The 20,566-nt window shown below is 43.5% G+C and overlaps 1 protein-coding gene across 1 annotated transcript in view; it reads right to left on the reverse strand.

Annotated features, from left to right (window-relative positions):
* Positions 1-20,566, reverse strand: part of fndc4a (fibronectin type III domain containing 4a) — a 175,780-nt gene that overhangs the window by 78,751 nt on the left and 76,463 nt on the right. The window contains exon 2 of the mRNA XM_028796380.2: positions 15,105-15,220. Coding sequence (XP_028652213.1) covers positions 15,105-15,220 — 116 coding nt within the window. The remainder of the gene's footprint in view (positions 1-15,104; positions 15,221-20,566) is intronic.

Genomic DNA, 20,566 nt, shown 5'->3' on the forward strand with positions numbered 1-20,566 from the left:
CCGAATTATACGTGAGTATATACAGTAATTAAAATCAGTAAAAATATCTCTCTGGGCGGCACGGTGGCGCAGTGGGTAGCGCTGCTGCCTCGCAGGTGGGGGACCTGGGTTCACTTCCCGGGTCCTCCCTGTGTGGAGTTTGCATGTTCTCCTCGTGTCTGCGTGGGTTTCCTCTGGGCACTCCGGTTTCCTCCCACAGTCCAAAGACATGCAGGTTAGGTGGATTGGCGATTCTAAATTGGCCCTAGTGTGTGCTTGGTGTGTGGGTGTGTTTGTATGTGTCCTGCGGTGGGTTGGCACCCTGCCCGGGATTGGTTCCTGCCTTGTGCCCTGTGTTGGCTGGAATTGGCTCCAGCAGACCCCCGTGACCCTGTGTTCGGATTCAGCGGGTTGGAAAATGGATGGATGGATGGATGGATGGATGGATGGATGGATGGAAAAATATCTCTCTATTATAAAAGGAAATCTTGTGAAGCAACTTTCTCGGAGATAATTTCAACTCCTACGAGAGATAATTTCAGGTCCCGCGAGATGAGAGTCCTGCCCTCCTCTCAAACATTTACAACTACACCCACGGTCCACGCACTTCTCATTTGTGTGAATGCTATTGTCAGACACGGTTCATGCACTCTCATCTCCAAGTGGGGTCGGAAATAAAAGACAAAGAGTAGAAGACAAAGTAGAACGTCGTAAAGAGGTTCAAAAACGTTAGCGCAGTACACATGCAGAGCAGGTTAGAGATTATGAAAGTGCTAAAATTCAAAAGTCTCAAAAAAATGATAGTAAAGATCGCATAAGCGCCCACAAACGGAAATTATTACTTGGAGAAATAACGGAACAGCGACAAGATATTGAATATATGGACATAGGTCATATAACAGAAGTATGTAGTTATTGTTTGGATTTAAACTTTAAGTCAGAGACTTGTAGATCGTCTAATTCGTGTTGCCATCAGGGAAAAGTAGTGTTTCTTCCCAATGAAGAGGCGTATCTGCGAGAATTAAAAGTTTTGTTGTTTTGTGAAAGTGAAATCCACATACGCGATCGGCAGAGACGCGAAGTAGCTGGCACATAGCGCCTGCATGGGTGTTGGTGAGCAAAGAGAGCTAGGGGTTATAGCCCCCTAGTATATAAAACTACGAAACTAACAAAGGTCATTGCAACTAATCATTGTTTATTGTGCATCTAACACAAATCAGACTTATATTTCAATTAATAACACAAATCAAAATGGCATGGTCAAAAATGATGGGACCTTTAACCTCATATTTGGTAGCAGAAACTTTAAAGTTTGCAATTCCTGCACATGAGTGATTCCTGGAGCTCTCCATGAGACTTCTGTTGCTGTCCACAGGTCGTTCAGCCCACCCGTCACTGAGCAATCTGCTCCAGATGGGTCAGGTTTGAAGGGGGTCTTTCTCTAGAATGCATGTTTCAGTTCTTTCCATGGATGTTTGATGGAATTCAAGTCAGCTGTCCTAGAAGGCCATTTCAGAACAGTCCAATGTTGTTGTTATTCATTCTTGGGGGCTTTTCAGCTGTGTGTTTTGGCTCCTTATCCTGTTGGAGGGTCCACGACTTGCGACTGAGACAGAACTTTCTGACACTGGGCAGGATGTTTCACTCTAGAATGTCTTGGTGGTCTTGAGATTTCATTGTTCCCTGCAGAGATTCAAGGCACCCTGTGCCAGACACAGCAAACAAAACTGAGCCTCCTCCATGTTTCACTGTAGGTCTGGGGTTCTTTTCTTTGAAATCTTCATTATGTTTGTCTGTGGATAAGGAGGCAATGTAACTTTCCAAAAAGCTGCAGGTTCAAAGGGCATTCTCCATGAAGAAGCACTGTTTCTTGTCAATATGCATTTTAGCAAATTCCAGCCTGGATTTTTGATGTTTTTCTTTCAACAGTGAAGTCCTCCTGGGTCTTCTTCCATTGAGCCCACCGTCACTCAAAAAGCGACGGATGGTGTGATTAGACACTGATGGACCTCAACCTTAAAGTGCAGCTTGGATCTCATTGGAATTTATCTTTGGCTTTTTGTCTGCCATTCTCATGATCCTTCTGCCCTTTCTTGGGATGATTTTCCACTTGTGGTCACATCCAGGCAGGTTGGCTGCACTCCCAAGGACCTTCAACTTTTTCATAATATTTGCCACTGTTGCCACAGGAACATCAAGCTGTTGAAGATGGTGGTCTTCAAGCCTTTCCCTTTAACATGCTTGTCTATCATTTTCTTTCTGTTCTCCTCAGACAACTCTCTCCTTTGCTTTCTCTGCTCCATGTTCAGTGTGGGACACACGATGACACCAAACACCAGAGTGACGACTTTTCTCCATTTAAATCGGCCAAAGGTCTGATTACAGATGTGTTTGATAAGAATTCAAAAGAGCAGTGAGTTTGAAAAATCCCTCAAATCCAATTATTTAAGATCTTTTCTAGTTGTCCCAACAAATGTGTCCAGGCCATTTTAGAAGATCTTTGTTGACTAAGCAACACTAGATCTCTTGTCACACTTGCTTTGCTTTTCTCAATGACATGTCAAAGGCATGCAGGTACACAGAGGACAATTGTTTTTCATGTCATCACTTTTTAGGGGACATGTGGCATTTTTTTCAATGAGCTGGAAGACGACCAACAAATTTGTCCAGGTCTGTATGCGATCGATCCTTTTCTGTTTTATATTTGTAATACATTTAGACCACTTTGTAGAGATAGTTTTCTTTTTATGTTGATATTTAAGAGTCTTTTTCTGTCATCGGTGTCCAAAAAGCCAAATGTAATCAATTAGGATTCACTGTTGGATAATAGTAAAATGTGACCACTTCACCCAGGGGAGATTACTTTTTTATAGCACTTTAACTTTTTACTAGCTGACCCAGTCCATGATAAACTTATTAGTCTGGCACTTAAATCTGAGAGCGTCCGCTGACTTACAGACTCCATTTGTTGACTGGCTGTATCTCAAACTGGCCAAATGTCAGTCACAGGTCAATGGAGGCTCCAGTATGGGTCATCGGGACACATATTTTAACTGCTGGTCACCAATCTTCAGTAGAATGTGGTGTGGAATTAGCCGTGTGGAGTTAACACCAATCAAAACTAACCTTAAGGAGTCCTCCATTAGTCTGAAAACATATGAGACCCAAGGAAATAAGAGCAATAAGAATAATCACGGAAGATTTATTACTATTTATGAGGCATTTCTATCTTCTTGATGGAAGACAAAAGTGTGAACTAAGTGTAAAAAGGTGTGAGATTCCAAAGGACTGGAAAATGGGAAATATCATCCCATTATATAAAAAAGGTGACAGGGAAGATCCAAGCAGCTGTAGGCCAGTAAGTTTAACATGCATCATAGGAAAATTAATGGAAGGAAATATTAAGGATAAGATTGAGCAACACCTGGCAAGGACAGGAGACATTCTGAACAGTCAGTGTGGGGTCAGAAAAGGGAGGTCGTGTTTTATTAACATGCTGGAATTCTATGAGGAGGCAACAAAAAGATATGATCAGAGAGGAGCAGATGATATTATTTATCTGGACATTCAGAAAGCATTTGATAAGGAGCCACATGAGAGGTTGGGCATCAAATTAAAAGAAGCCACAGTTCAAGGTGATGTTCTTAGATGGGTGCAGAATTGGCTCAGACACAGGAAGCTGAGGGTGATGGTGTGAGGAACCTCATCAGAACTGGCCGATGTTAATAGTGGTGACCAGCAGGGGGCTGTGCAGGGGCCACTGCTATTTTTAATACATATAAATGATTTAGATAGGAATATAAGTAACAAGCTGGTTAAGATTGCAGAAGATACCAAGATAGGTGGATTAGCAGATAATTTGGAATCTGTTATATCATCACAGAAGGACTTGGATAGCATACAGGCTTGGGCAGATTTGTGGCAGATGAAATTTAATGTCAGTAAATGTAAAGAATTGCACATAGGAAGTAAAAATGTGAGGTTTGAATACATAATGGAAGGCTAATACATAATGGAATCGAGAGTCCACCTTATGAGAAGGATTTAGGAGTCATAGTGGAATCATCACTATGAACTTCCAGTCAGTGTTCAGAAGCCATTAAGAAGGATAACAGAATGTCAGGTTATATAGCGCCTTGATGTATAGAGTACAAGTCACAGGAGGTTCTGCTCAGTCTTTATAACACACTGGTGAGGCCTCATCTGGAGTACTGGGTGCAGTTTTGGGCTCCAGGCTACAAAAAGGACATAACAGCACTAGACAAGGTCCAGAGAAGAGCGACTAGGCTGATTAGAGGACTACAGGGGATGAGTTATGAGGAAAGATTAAAAGAGCTGAGCCTTTACAGTTTAAACAAAAGAAGATTAAGAGGAGACCTTATTGAAGTGTTTAAAATTATGACGTGAATTAGTCCTGTGGATCGAGACGGTGACTTTAAAATGAGTTCATCAAGAACACAGGGACATAGCTAGAAAACTGCTATGGGTAAATTTCACACAAACATTAGGAAGTTTTTCTTTACACAAAGAATGATAAACACTTGGAATAAGCTACCAAGTAGTATGGTAGACAGTAAGACTTTAGGGACCTTCAAAACTTGACTTGATGTTGTTTTAGAAGAATTAAGTTGGTAGGACTGGTGAGATTTGTTGGGCTCAATGGCCTGTTCTCGTCCAGATTGTTCTAATGTTCTAATGAATCATCAGCACAGAACAAAAACCAATAAAGACATTCCAGCTCTGTGAAGTGCAACTTCAAAAATGCGGACAATCAGTGCCCCGAACACTGAAAGCACAATGACATTTTTCTTTTTTTTACTTATTGTTAGTTTTGGTCATTTGTGGTCATTTTGGGTGACTGCAGCTTCAGCACAGGATGGCGATCAGTCGAGAGACAGATACCTTTGGAGCTCCACCACCACTTCTCTCACCGCTAATATGAAGAACGTATCATTCTGTGGCTGGCAGCGCTGGCTCAAGTACACGATTTACAAAAGGCTGTGAAAGTGGGACGGGGAACAACCAATTTGTTACCATTGTTAATGTCCCCCAGGGCCACTAGAGTGCAGTGGAGGTTAAAATCACAGGACTATTGGGAAGGAACAGTCTGTCTGTCACTCTCTGGTGGGAGAGGTCTGCAGGGAAACCAAGTGCCACTAGAAGGAGCTCCTCAGGGGTACCTGCAGACCTCTTAAGCGTTGGCCAGATAACCTGGAAACAGTAGTGAGGGCTTACCTGGATGGATTTTCGGCCATAAAAGGCCCCTGCAGTCAGTATACAGGAGGCCATGGAGTTGGGTGGAAGCCATTGTTAAGGGGCCAGGTAAGAAAAGGAGGCTTGAGGGTAAATTGAACATCCAGAAGGCTTAGGTTTTTATCTTTCTTAATCTTATGGCAAGCCCAATTAACATTTAGCAATATCTCAAAATGAATTTCAGATATCTTAAAATGTAATAATTCATCAAGACATCATGGAGTGAAACGTCCTGCCCAGTGTCAGAAAGCTTGCTGTCAGTCGCCGCTCATGGACACCTCCAACAGGATGAGGAGCCAAAACACAGCAAAAAGCCCCCAAGAATGGCAAAGAACAAAACACTGGACTGATCTGAAGTGGTCTTCTAAGGAGCCCATTTGAATCCCATTGAACATCTATGGAAAGATCTGAGACATGCAGTCTGGAGAAGAACCCCCTCAGACCTGACACAGCTGGAGCAGTTTGCTCAGGACAAGTGGGCCGAATGACGTGTGGACAGGCACAGAAGTCTCATGAAGAGCTCCAGGAATGGCTAATCTGTTGGGATTTCACACTCTAAAGGTTGTGCAACCAAATATGAGGTTAAGGGGTCCCATCATTTTTGTCCACACCATTTTTATTTGTGTTATTATTGTAAATATCCTACTGAATCAAAACTCTACAGCAAAGTCTGATTTTCATTAAATACAGAATAAACAATGATGGGCGTCAATGACTTTGGTCAGTTTCAGGTTATTTCAGGGAGAATTGTGAGTTCTTCATCTTTTGTGGAGGGTTGCCCACATATTTGTCCATGTCTGTAATAAGGGAAATAAATGTTTGATTATATTTCAGCTATAATTCTAAACATACTGTATATATACTGGTCAAAAAAATTAATGATTATTGAGAGCCTAGCATCAAGTCAATGACACTTGTGGGCTATTGATCTGGCCAGTTAAGTAGCAGATGGGCTTGTTCATCAGTGTCAGCTGCTTTGGTGCACTAGAGGGGCAACAATGAGATGACCCCCAAAACAGGAATGAGTGGTTTAACAACTGGAGGGAGGCCACTGACATTTTTCCCTTCTCATTTGTTTTTTCACTCGTTTTTGCATTTGGCTACGGTCTGTGTCACTACTGGTAGTATGAGGCCATACCTGGACCCTACAGAGCTGGCACAGGTAGTCCAACATCTCCAGGATGGCAGGCACTTCGATATGTGTCATTGCCAGAAGGTTTGCTGTGTCTCCCAGCACAGTCTCAAGGGCATGGAGGAGATTCTAGGAAACGGGCAGTTACTCTAGGAGAGCTGGACAGGGCCCCTCATAGAAGGTCCTTAAACCATCAGCAGGACCCACCGGTATCTTCTCCTTTGGCCAAAGAGGAACAGGATGAGCACTGACAGAGCCTACAAAATGACCTCCAGCAGGTAGGCAGGCCACTGGTGTGAATGTCTCTGACCAAACAATCAGAAACAGACTTCATGAGGGTGGCCTGAGAGCTCAACGTCCTCTAGTGGGCACTGTGGAGCTCGAGTGGCATTTGCCATAGAATACCAGAGTTGGTAGGTCCACCACTGGCACCCTGTGCTTTTCACAAATAAGAGCAGGTTCACCCTGAGCACATGTGACAGACGTGAAAGGGTCTGGAGAAGCCATGGAGAACGTTCAGTGTGACTGGTTTGGTGGTGGGTCAGTGATGGTCAATCTGGGGAGGCATATCCATGGAGGGACGCATAGACCTCTACAGGCTAGATAACGGCACCTTGACTGCCATTAGGTATCGGGATGAAATCCTTGGACCCATTGTCAGACCCTATGCTGGTGCAGTGGCTCCTGGGTTCCCCCTGGTGCACCACAATACCCAGCCTCTTGTGGTGAGAAAATGAAGGAGTTGATACCACTGACTAACCCCCAAAACCACGCTCACTCGCCTGACCCCAATCCAATAGAACACCTCTGGGTGGGACATTATGTTTCGGTCCATCTGATGCCTCAGACTGTCCAGGAGCTCAGTGATGCCCTAGTCCAGATCTGGAAGGAGATCCCCCAGGACACCATCTGTCGTCTCATTAGGACGTTGTCAGGCATGGGGGTTCAGGGAATACAAACTACTGAGTACGATTTGGAGTTGCTGCAATGACATTTTGGCCAAATGGACTCGCCTGCCTGCCACATCATTTTGTTCCCTCTGATTTTCGGGGTGTCTTTGAGTTCAGCCCTATTTCTGTTGGTTGATCATCTTCATTTCCATCCTTTCTTTCCTCACACATCACCATATCAGTCCATAGCAGTACAGATAGCCAGCAGGATTTTATTCCCATTGAGATCTGATGTGTTTTCAAAGTGTGCCTTTCATTTTATTGAGCAGTTTATTTAAACTATGTATATTTGACATTATATTGAAAGATATGTTCATATATTTTGCAGGTACACTTGTATTATAAGATATATATATTTTCTAGGGGTGTGCAAAATATTTATAAATCTAGATAATACAGATACAGATAATATAAATAGATTATGTCAGACATGCGTACCAAAGGGTCTCCTTTCAGGTTTGTCTAATGTAAGCAGCACCAGCACGGGACAAGAGGGGGCGCTGTCTCTAATGGTCTTGTCCCCTTTTTCCCTCACAGTTCCTGGATGGCATTGATGCCAAGGAAGCCTCACCTCTTCCGGCCCACCTGGTATAAAAGCAGAATGCTCCCAGAAGGCGGCATCTCATTTCGGTGCTGACCTTGCTAACGGGCAGTTCGAGACCACAGCTTGCTGCTGCCAAGCGATTCTCAGAGGGAATCTGAGCTGCACAAACAATGAATCTTTTCTCACTGGTTTTTGAAATTTTTGTTCAGATTAAATGGGGTTTTGCACAGTTGGCACAACAAGCATTTGGCTTTTGACATTGCCTCTTTATTTGCCCTGCTGCAATATACAATACAATACAATACAATTTATTTTTGTACAGCCCAAAGAAGTGCCGCAATGGGCTTTAACAGGCCCTGCCTCTTGACAGCTCCTCAGCCCTGACTCTCTAAGAAGACAAGGAAAAACTCCCCCCAAAAAAATGGAAGAAACCTTGGGAAAGGTGGTTCAAAAAGAGACAACCCCCCCCCTTCCAGGTAGGTTGGGCATGCAGTGGGTATCAAAAAGAAAGGGGTAAATGTGATACAATACACAAAACAGAACAAATCCTCAATACAGCATAAAAATAAAAATTTTACAAATACGGAGCAGAATTTAACCGTAGATGATATCACATAATAGGATTTGGATTTGTTTAGAGTCCTGGAGACCGCAGCCATCAAGTGGCCTCCCCCTATTGGCCATTCCACAGCTGAAACAGTGCTGAGCCAGCCAATCTGATGAAAGGACCCCTCTAACCCACGTTTCCTGCGATCCTCCATCGCAATATATTATAAGCCAGTCACTGTCAGACCCGCTTAGCCTTGAACAGGGTCGTGGGGATCTGCCAAAGTCTATCCCAGCTGGTATAGGGCACAAGGCAAGAGAAAACCCTGAACAGGGTGCCAGTCCATCACAGGGCGAACACACATATGCAGGCTAATTTAGGATTGCCAGTTCACCTAGGGTGGCACGGTGGTGCAGTAGTAGCGCTGCTGCCTCGCAGTAAGGAGACCTGGGTTCGCTTTCCGGGTCCTCCCTGCGTGGAGTTTGCATGTTCTCCCCGTGTCTGCGTGGGTTTCCTCCCACAGTCCAAAGACATGGAGGTCAGGTGCATTGGAGAACCTAAGTTGTCCTTAGTGTGTGTGTGTGTGTGCCCTGCGTTGGGCAGGCGGCCTGCCTGGGGTTTGTTCCTGCCTTGAGCCCTGTGCTGGCTGGGATTGGCTCCAGCAGACCCCCGTGGCCCTGTGTTAGGATAAAGCAGGTTGAGTAATGACTGACTGACTGACAATTCACCTAACCTGCATGTCTTTGGACTGTTGGAAGAAACCCACACAGACACGGGGAGAACATGCAGACTCCACACAGAGACGGCCCAGGACACAAACCCTGATCTCCATACTGCAAGGCAGCAGCACTCCAACTGTGCCACTTTGCCGTCCCCTAAATTAAAAGAGTGATAATCTCATACCATCAGCAGGCTGGCATTTGAAAGGATGAAATTAAAACAAACACCGGGCCTCCTATCATAAAGAGATTGCCAGGTACATGACATTCTGATTTTATAAAGCAGGACAGCTCAACTGCTCAGCCAGGGGACAAATGGCAGCACATGTAGGGCTTTGGCAAGCTCTTCCAGTCACTGCAATCAAGGAAAACTAGACGAATTAGAAATGTGATCCTTCAGTTTAGGTGCAATACAAGTATTGCCATTAATTGAATGATATAACAGTGGAAGATGGTTCCTTATTAAGAATATTAAAAGTCAATGACAGTTTAATTATAACATAAGTTACTGTATGTCATAAGAGCTCCTGAGAGACAAAGCATATACCAGCATGATTGAGGGGCAAGGCATGTAACCAGCCCTGGAGGGGGGCACCAGTCATTGAGCTGAAGTGTTTTATGTAGAGGGGGAAGCAACCTGAGCTCAAAAAGATGCACAACACCTGAACACACTTATCAGGAAAGGTGGGAGAAACCCCCCTGGATACACTGGAAGATTGTGTAGCAAAGAGGATGGTGGAAAAATTGGATGCCATCGTGAAAAATCTCCTCCAGGGGGCGCTCTCTCTGGGAGCACTTTTAGTCACTGGCTCATTCCAGTACGGGGTGCTAAGAAGCACCTCTGGTGGTCTTTATTGGCCAATTTGTTGTTGCCACCCGATGTACTTGTTTAATTTATTAAATTATTTATTTTTTTAATCGATTGACTGGCTGGACAGTTTGACATCCGTGGCAGAACGACGGGCACTGAGCAGGGTCCTTTCAATAATGGAGAATCCACTGAACAGTGTCATCTCCAGACAGAGGAGCAGCTTCAGCGACAGACTGCTGTCACCGTCCTGCTCCACTGACAGACTGAGGAGATCGTTCCTCCCCCACACTATGTGACTCTTCTATTCCACCCGGGGGGGGGGGGGGGAGGGGGGGGGGGTAAACGTTAACATTATACAAAGTTATTGTCTGTTATACCTGCATTTAGATTTAATCTTTAATTTAATATTGTTTTTTATCAGTATGCTGCTGCTGGAGTATGGGAATTTCCCCTTGGGATTAATAAAGTATCTATCTATCTATCTATCTATCTATCTATCTATCTATCTATCTATCTATCTATCTATCTATCTATCTATCTATCTATCTATCTATCTATCTATCTATCTATCTATCTATCTATCTATCTATCTATCTATCTATCTATCTATCTATCTATCTATCTATCTATCTGTCCTTGTTTTTTATGTTTCTGCTGCTGTAGGCATCTGATTTTCCTCAAGGGATTAATAGAATGTACCTTATCTGTTGCTGTGATGTGAAATTTTGCATACAAGCTATATTTTGCATGTCTTTATTTGTAACTTAGACAAAGCAAATGTAATATTAATGTTAGATCATTGAAAATAACTGCAATGGTTTGATGGTTTCAGAACCCCTTTAAGGACTTTTTGTAATTTTACGACAGGGTTAAGATGAAGTGCCTCACACAAGTTTGGCTAATAGTTCTCTGCTAAAGTCTCTCAGTCATCCCCCACAGGAAAGCCAGACTGCCTAACTGCCAAGTTTTACCTTAACACACGGTTTGGAGGGCAGGTGTGAGGGTATTCTGTCCCCCCATTGGTCTGCAGTATGTATCAGAAGCCATTAAGTACCATGATGCCCTATTGGCTGTAGGGTTTGGACAGAGAGTCTATACATTTGCTTACTTTAACCCCTTCTAATCTCTTCTGTCTCTTACCAAACTGATGAAAGACCATCTCACACATCATGATCTGAAAAGGACAACACAATGAAGAGCACAGCTTGGCAGCCATATTGAGACAGGCATGCGGCCTGTTCTGAAGAAAGCTGACCACCAATGAAGACTTAACTAGAGACAAGTCTGTGTGCCACCTGAAACTACACATCAACATTTATCAGGTTGTATGGTTGCCAATATTCAAATGTACTTTGCATATTGTTATTATTTATGAATACAGTGATCCCTCGCTATATCGCGCTTCGCCTTTCGCGGCTTCACTCCATCGCGGATTTTATATGTAAGCATATTTAAATATATATCGCGGATTTTTCGCTGCTTCGCGGGTTTCTGCGGACAATAGGTCTTTTAATTTCTGGCACATGCTTCCTCAGTTGGTTTGCCCAGTTGATTTCATACAAGGGACGCTATTGGCAGATGGCTGAGAAACTACCCAACTTACTTTCTCTCTCTCTCTCTCTCTCTTGCGCTGACGTAGGGGGGTGTGAGCAGGGGGGCTGTGTGCAGCTGCTTCCTGAAGGACATGCTGCACGGTGCTTCGCATACTTAAAAGCTCAAAGGGCACGTATTGATTTTTGACTTTGTTTTTCTGTGGCTCTCTCTCTGTCTCTTCCTGCTCCTGACAGAGGGGGTGTGAGCTGCCGCCTTCAACAGCTTTGTACCGGCGGTGCTTCGCATACTTAAAAGCCAAAAAGCCCTATTGATTTTTTTTTTGACTGCTTGCTTTGCACTCCTTTGAAAAGGAAGATATGTTTGCATTCTTTTAATTGTGAGACAGAACTGTCATCTCTGTCTTGTCATGGAGCACAGTTTAAACTTTTGAAAAAGAGACAAATGTTAGTTTGCAGTGTTTGAATAACGTTCCTGTCTCTCTACAACCTCCTGTGTTTCTGCGCAAATCTGTGACCCAAGCATGACATTCTAAAAATAACCATATAAACATATGGTTTCTACTTCGCGGATTTTCCTATTTCGCGGGTGGCTCTGGAACGCAACCCCCGTGATGGAGGAGGGATTACTGTATTACCAATAATACAGGTTGACAGACAGGTGGGCAGACGAGATTAGACAGGAGTCCCCGTGGACTGTGATGTTTGCTGATGACATTGTGATCTGTAGTGATAGGAGGGAGCAGGTTGAGGAGACCCTGGAGAGATGGAGATCTGAGAGCAGAGGAATGAGGGTCAGTAGGACCACCAAGACAGAATACATGCGTGTGAATGAGAGGGAGGTCAGTGAAATGGTGAGGATGCAGGGAGTAGAGTTGGCGAAGGTGGATGAGTTTAACTCTTTCAAGGCGGGTGTTGACTTTTGTCGAAATTCAGGCATAGAAGACGGTAATCTGCTTGTAAACGGCCACAGAACTCATCGTTAACATTTTAGTTCGAATCTTTTTGGTAGAAGGATGGTTAGCTTTGCTGTTGTCACCTCGATTCCTTGCACGTGCATGAGTAGCAAAGAGCAAACAACCTCTAAAATGGCAGAAGACCAAAGCGAAGGCACAGAGCAAAATACTCTGTGGACAACATTTTGCGTACAGTATTTATCGCTGAATCGGGCTCCGATTTGGCAGACTGTAGTTTAAATGCAAGTGATCTGGAGATCGAGATCGAAAATGCAAGTGAGGGACCGGCATCGGCTAATCGGTCCCCAGCTGATCGTAGTGTTCAACACATTTGTGTTTCTCAACCTTTAAGTATTTGCAACCCGAGTTTTCATAACAGTTTTAATCGCGCCCCCCTAACTTTTTTTGAAAGCCCACTAATACAAATTTGTTCTTTTTTAATTAATGATATATCATAGATGCATATTTTATTATGCCTACTTAACTTTTATCGACATTTATCTAACTCTACATTTATTTTTCTAGTATCAGCATGCAGTTTAAGTTAATTTGTTTTGGTTTCAATAGATATATTTTTCATATTTTCGATTCTTGCTTTCTTTTCTTCACATCTTCACGCCCCCCTTTTTGTTACGCCCCACAGTTTGAGAACCACTGGTGTAGCTGATGCACCTACTGCGACGTTCCCTGGGAGGACTGCCACTTACGATGAAAAGAGGCACAAACCATTGCGACTGTCATCACTGTCCACCCGCCACTCGCCAGGCAGCTGGCCCTCTGTGCATTCCTGCTGGCTGTCGAGCCACCCCTGTGTCAGAGATGGAGAACATGCGGTGTCAGTAGCCACGGCATTTTATGTTGATTTCTGTGAGAAAACAGTGCATTGTGTGCTTTTCAGAAAGTTGAGTTTTTTGGAAAAAATATTCAGCCCTCAAAGAGTTAAATACTTGGGATCAACAGTACAGAGTAATGGGGATTGTGGAAGAGAAATGAAAAAGAGAGTGCAGGCAGGGTGGAGTGGGTGGAGAAGAGTGTCAGGAGTGATTTGTGACAGACGGATATCAGCAAGAGTGAAAGGGAAGGTCTACAGGACAGTAGTGAGACCAGCTATGTTATATGGGCTGGAGACGGTGGCACAGGAGACAGAGCTGGAGGAGGCAGAGTAAAAGATTTGCATTGGGTGTGACGAGGATGGACAGGATTAGAAATGAGGACATTAGAGGGTCAGCTCAAGTTGGGAGACAAAGTCAGAGAGGTGAGATTGCGTTGGTTTGGACATGTGAAGAGGAGAGATGCTGAGTATATTGGGAGAAGGATGCTAAGGATAGAGCTGCCAGGGAAAAGGAGAAGAGGAAGGCCTAAGAGAAGATTTATGGATGTGGTGAGAGAGGACACGCAGGTGATGGGTGTGACAGAACAAGATGTGGAAGACAGGAAGATATGGAAGAAGATGATCTGCTGTGGCAACCCCTAATGGGAGCAGCCGAAAGAAGAAGAAGATCAATAATACATTATTTAAATTGTAACTTAACTCCTGCTTGTCTTTTACTATACTGTACCTAATTTCCTGAGGTTATAGTTGTCGAAGGGAAAGTGGGGAGAAGTTATATGGTACAATACCTTATAAACAGTGGTATGTCTGTGAAATTTGAGGCATTCTGACAAAGGTGACAAATTAATAATACAAAAGGGGAAAGTAGTGAATATAATACTCTACCAAGACAAACCATTTGTCTAATCTAATCTATCAATTCCACGACTCTTCTTCTTTCATCTCAGTGAGATAATCTCAAAGTTAAAATCTTCTTCTGGGGCTAAAATCAGCCAGACACCTGCTGCAGAGAACCACAACAAAAATGGAGTCACAATGCCCTTAGTAGTTCCTAAAACCCATGGAAATTCAAAAGGTGTGACAGTCTGTGCCACATTCCTTGCACCCAGAACCGCCGATAGTCATAACCGAGAATAAGGTGGACAACGAGGACACACAACAAGCAAGAATAATGTGTAACAAAGTGCTTAGTGCTTTGATTTAGATAAAACAAAGTACTCAAATGTCTAATGTAATAAATAAATCAATGTGGGGTAATAGCAATATCTTTAATGGAAGTCAAAAAGTCAAAGAATAAATCTTAAGTCTTAGCCTTAGATCCTTCCATGCTACAGTGTTCTCCGAAATGTCTTTGTTTAATGGTCTCAGCTTCGTCCCAACTGATGCTCAGCACTTCAGGTCATGTACCAACATTCTTCTCCCATCTCCCTTGGGGTGACTTTCCCAACCACTTTCTTGATCTCCCTTCAGCACTGACCCTTTTCAACTTCCACCTTTACCTTCACTTTTCTTTTTATCACTTTAACGTCCAGTCTCTGTCTGTCTTTCTTCCATATTCTTGCACCAGTCCCTGCCCAGGCTCCTTTTATGGGTGACGTGGGCACAGATGTTGCAATAAAGGACCACCGAGCATTAATGAGGAAACTGACTGAACCATGCGTGTCTACCGATGAATGTATTTCCACACGATTTCCCGTCATCACTCTAGAGCAGCTCATGTAAATTTCCATGAGCTCCTGCACCCGCCCAGACCCCAGACACACCGTCTTCATTTAATAAAAATTGCGCATGGCCACACATCTGCAACATGCCTCATCACACACGAGCTTACCTGTTGTGAGATAGCGTAGCCGATAATGACATCCCCCTCAGGTATGTCCCATGACACCGTGGCAGAGTCGGCTTTCAGCTGAGTGACAGTCACATTGACAGGGGACCGGGGTCGATCTGTTAGGGAAAAAGAACAAGACAAAGTCAATGGTAGTGGGAGACAGAGGTGGGTTTCAGTTACTGGTGGCACAGAGTGATATGTAGAGGGTTAAGAAAGTATTCAGACCTCTTTACTTTCTGCACACTCTGTTGTGGTGTGGATTTCATTTGAAATTTGTCATTTTTGCCCATCAGTCTGCACTTAATTACCCATAATGACAAAGTGATAATATATTTTTTAGAAAGGTTTGCAAACTGTCACAAAGGCTTTGCAAGTCACAAAAACACTCATTCTTCTCTCCTATAAATACAGTCAAACATGTGCGTCCAAGAGTCACCTTCTGGACTCGTCTGAGGTAAGCACTGCCACCCCGTGACACCAGGGAGCGCAGTCACTGACTCTCTTATGTCATTTATCACTCACAGCTCAGAGAAAAAGCCCAATGAGGACAACTGACCCTGCTGCTTCTGGTTCAGGTGCTATAAAAGCATGGTGGTCCAGGAAGATTGTGTCTAATTCAGGAGGTGAGTTACCTACATTATGGAGCTCCTACTCTGTGACTGGACTGCTCTCCAGGACCAATCAATTTGAAGTCAATGGCTAAAGATTAACTGTGTTATAACATTGTGCTATCAAGTGCCTATTATTTTCAGTTTCTATACTTTCCCAGTAAACAGGGTATATATATATATATATATATATATATATATATATAGTCACGCATGCGCGCATGGGGAGTCGCAGAACGACCCAGGAAGTAGCGCGAAAACCGAAAGCGATACGGGATGGACAGGCAACTAACATTTCTCTCTCTATTTTCCCAGAAAGAAGGAAACGCCGACACCCTGAGCCGACTCCCGTTCCTCCACTTCCGCATCATCCTCCCCTCTGATGACGTCAGGATCCCAGAATGCACCACAGCTCATTACCCAACATTCCTCTATTTATTTCTGGTCCGCCCTATAAATGTTCCCCCATCACGCCATCTTGTTGTTCAGTAGTGGCAATCAAACGTACTCTGGACTGTATAATTGTTTTGCATTTCTGTACAGTATACGGGGCCGGAAAAACCCCAAACCTTTATGTGTAGTTTTGTCTCTTTATTTTACAATATATATATATATACAGTGCATCCGGAAAGTATTCACAGCGCATCACTTTTTCCACATTTTATTATGTTACATCCTTATTCCAAAATGGATTAAATTCATTTTTTTCCTCAGAATTCTACACACAACACCCCATAATGACAACGTGAAAAAAGATGTTCAATTGGATTCAAGTCTGGGCTCTGGCTGGGCCACTCAAGGACATTCATAGAGTTGTCCTGAAGCCACTCCTTTGATATCTTGGCTGTGTGCTTAGGGTCGTTGTCCTGCTGAAAGATGAACCGTTGCCCCAGTCTGTGGTCAAGAGCGCTCTGGAGCAGGTTTTCATCCAGGATGTCTCTGTACATTGCTGCAGTCATCTTCCCCTTTATCCTGACTAGACTCCCAGTTCCTGCTGCTGAAAAACATCCCCACAACATGATGTTTCCACCACCATGCTTTACTATAGGGATGGTGCCGGGAATTCACACCAAAGAGTTCAATCTTTGTTTCATCAGAGCAGAGAATTTTCTTTCTCATGGTCTGAGAGTCCTTCAGGTGCCTTTTGGCAAACTCCAGGCGGGCTGCCATGTGCCTTTTACTAAGGAGTGGCTTCCGTCTGGCCACTCTGCCATACAGGCCTGATTGGTGGATTGCTGCAGAGATGGTTGTCCTTCTGGAAGATTCTCCTCTCTCCACAGAGGACCTCTGGAGCTCTGACAGAGTGACCATCGGGTTCTTGGTCACCTCCCTGACTAAGGCCCTTCTCCCCCGATCGCTCAGTTTAGATGGCCGGCCAGCTCTAGGAAGAGTCCTGGTGGTTTCGAACTTCCTCCACTTACGGATGATGGAGGCCACTGTGCTCATTGGGACCTTCAAAGTAGCAGAAATTTTTCTGTAACCTTCCCCAGATATGTGCCTCGAGACAATCCTGTCTCGGAGGTCTACAGACAATTCCTTTGACTTCATGCTTGGTTTGTGCTCTGACATGAACTGTCAGCTGTGGGACCTTCTATAGACAGGTGTGTGCCTTTTCAAATCATGTCCAGTCAACTGAATTTACCACAGGTGGACTCCAATGAAGCTGCAGAAACATCTCAAGGATGATCAGGGGAAACAGGATGCACCTCAGCTCAATTTCAAGCTTCATAGCAAAGGCTGTGAATACTTATGGACATGTGCTTTCTCAATTTTTTTATTTTTAATAAATTTGCAAAAACCTCAGGTAAACTTTTTTCACGTTGTCATTATGGGGTGTTGTGTGTAGAATTCTGAGGAAAAAAATGAATTTAATCCATTTTGGAATAAGGCCGTAACATACGAAAATGTGGAAAAAGTGATGCGCTGTGAATACTTTCCGGATACACTGTATATATATATATACTGTATATATATATATATATATATATATATATGTTACATAGTTTACTGTCAAACAATGCAAAGAGTACGCAACTCTTATTTCGCCCTTATTTGGGCTTATCAGGCATAGGTAACCACCCATACAATGAGATCGTGATTCAGACTACGAATGCTATGAATATAATTACCCGATCTGCAAGCTGTCAAACAAACGAACTACACGCCGTGGCGCAAAGTAAAGGGGCTTCACCTCTGATGATAACCCCCAAGGTTCGATCCCCACGAGGGGATGCAGTGGAGTGTGTATGCCTGATGAGGCCAAATAAGGGCGAAAACACATGTTGGGTACTCTTTGCATTATTTGACAGTAAACTATGTAATATTCTATAATCTGCGTCTCGCAACTGAGAGGGCCTGTGGCGGATGTTTGCCTACTGGCAGACCAACCACATGTATTTATCTGGTAGGTAGCCACCCATACAATCAGATCATGATTCAGACTACGAATGCTATGAATATATATATATATATATATATATTTATTTATACAGTCACACACGTGAGATTGGGAGGAAGCTAAAGGGCTTGAATAATAGTAGTACCATGCCTGAGCAGGGGGTGGTGAGCTACACTGACTTTCTCTCTCAATCCTCTGCAGACCATCCACAGGAAATCCTGCTGTGTCCTGGCGCCATTGATGATATCACTTCTGGCACTGGCGCTATTGATGACGTCACTTCTGGTCTCGGAACTACTGATGAGGCATCTTCTGGTCCCAACGACATCACTTCCGTTTCCGGTCCTGATGACGTCACTTCCTGTCCCGGCCTATAAAGCCGCCATATTCTCACACTCAAATCAGTTCTGTTTTGGACTTAAACCTGTGAACATCTCAACAAAATTACCCATTTGCAGCCAGGGCACAATATATGGGTGGCTGCCCCAAACCTTTTTCAATGTATTTGGACTGTTATTGTGACAATATATATGTGTATATTGTGATAAAATAACAAATCTTGGAAGCTCAAAAAGAGTTGGGGAATGACCCCATATATTGTCAGATGGATAAAGATGGAAAAAAATGGTCAAAAATGAATCAAAATTTTTCAAACAAGACAATAACATTTGGTTCAAAAGTGTTTATGTAGAAAATGTTGGCCGAAAATGATAATGAGGAAATGCCGTCATCTGTAGTGACCGGAAGTGACGTCATAAGGTAGTGCCGGAAGTGATGTCATCAGGGATGGTTGGAAAGGGACGTCATAAGGCAACACCGGAAAGTATAGTACATGTATATGTGTATATGTAAAGAGAGAGAGAGAGAAGTGGGATACTAGAGCACATTTGGAGGCACCTGAGTGCAGACTTTTTAAAATCACAGGCACAAATTAAGTGTGGTTACAGATTCTTCCCATCCTGGACACCTTCAAACATTGAAGGAGTTTCAAAAGAAAATTTATTTCAATTAGTATGTAAAACAGGCACGGTGCTTCTGGCAAGTTTACTGTTGCTCATCCAGTAGGCAGCTGTTCCCATCCTGTTTGTAAGTACTGTCACGCATGCCTGTTGGCAGAGACTAAGTTGAGGTATGTAAGAACCCACTGGGAGGAGGTAGGGCGCGATTGCTAACACTGTTATCTCCTTCTTTCCCCACAATGCCAAGGAGCTGCCCAGTGAGGGCAACTGACCCTGCCCCCTTCTGGTTCAGCTGTCAGAAAAACCCAGGCCTCCTGAAAGGAGACATCATTATTGGCACAAGCAACCCATCGTATGGAGTTCGTCTATTTTAGTGACCTTGGCTAATCAAGCCTGAAGTCTATTTTCTTTAATTGCCACATAAGAGGAAGCATTACGTGCCAAAGATCGTTACCTTTTTGTTTTGATTTTTAGTGTCTTCAGATAATAAATGGGACAACCCGGTTGGTGCCCAAATTTTCTTATCGCATGGAGTTGTCATTCCTGCACCCGGCCACAGTACATGAACTTAGTTTGCCAGCTCGATGCACTGACCACTCCAAGTGGCTAACCCCACCAAGTCTGTAGGCCCTCAGTTTGTCACACCTCTACAGTAAAAAAAACAACAGGAATGTTCAAAAGCTTTGTGACATTACATGACATAGTAATTAAACTCGCCTGTAACTGCAGTCTTGCCAACTATACCACAGCACCAAAGGATATACGCTCAGTGCAGCAAAGGTCTGCCTCTGGGTATTCAGCTGGTTTAACTTCATGTTTTCAATTCAATTTAATTTAAAGAGCAGTCAAGATTTATCAAGGATTACTCTCCCAAGGGAAATTATGCAAATAACAGTGTACAACTAACATTAACTTCACATTTGGACTTTTTCAAGTGAATTAATATTTTCTGATTAGTACAACGCAGAGGGGTGTGCGGGTCCTTGGGGCTGACCAACCCCACGCGGGGCCGGTTATGTCAAACATTTTTACCGGTTTGTGTGGACAGTATAAACTTAAAAATGATGTTAACATACATTGGATTTTCTCATTACAGTATTCAGCTAAATTTTTGCAAGATAACACGCGGACTTTATCAAAATATAACCATATACTCTTTTTAAAAAGTGCGCCATGATCTCTTCTAACTCATGGCGTTGACAGCGATACAGCTAAACCAGTAATAAAACGTTGCTGTGCAGTTTTAATACCCACTACACTAAATACTTCCTGCACTGATTCAACTAGGCCTACTGTAGCAAACTGAACCAAAGACTCGACTAAGAAACGATGGTTGGCTCTCCTGACACAAATGAGTCATAAGCGACAAGCCATCAGTCAAAACAGAAGCCAAACCAGTGACTAATGGGCTATACCTATTTTAGGAAGTGATTATCTGTTTTTCTTCTAGTAGGATTGACTACTGCAATGCGGTTTTCACTGGATGTTCAAATTGTT

This window comes from Erpetoichthys calabaricus, chromosome 3, assembly GCF_900747795.2.
Source record: "Erpetoichthys calabaricus chromosome 3, fErpCal1.3, whole genome shotgun sequence".
Taxonomy (NCBI): domain Eukaryota; kingdom Metazoa; phylum Chordata; class Cladistia; order Polypteriformes; family Polypteridae; genus Erpetoichthys; species Erpetoichthys calabaricus.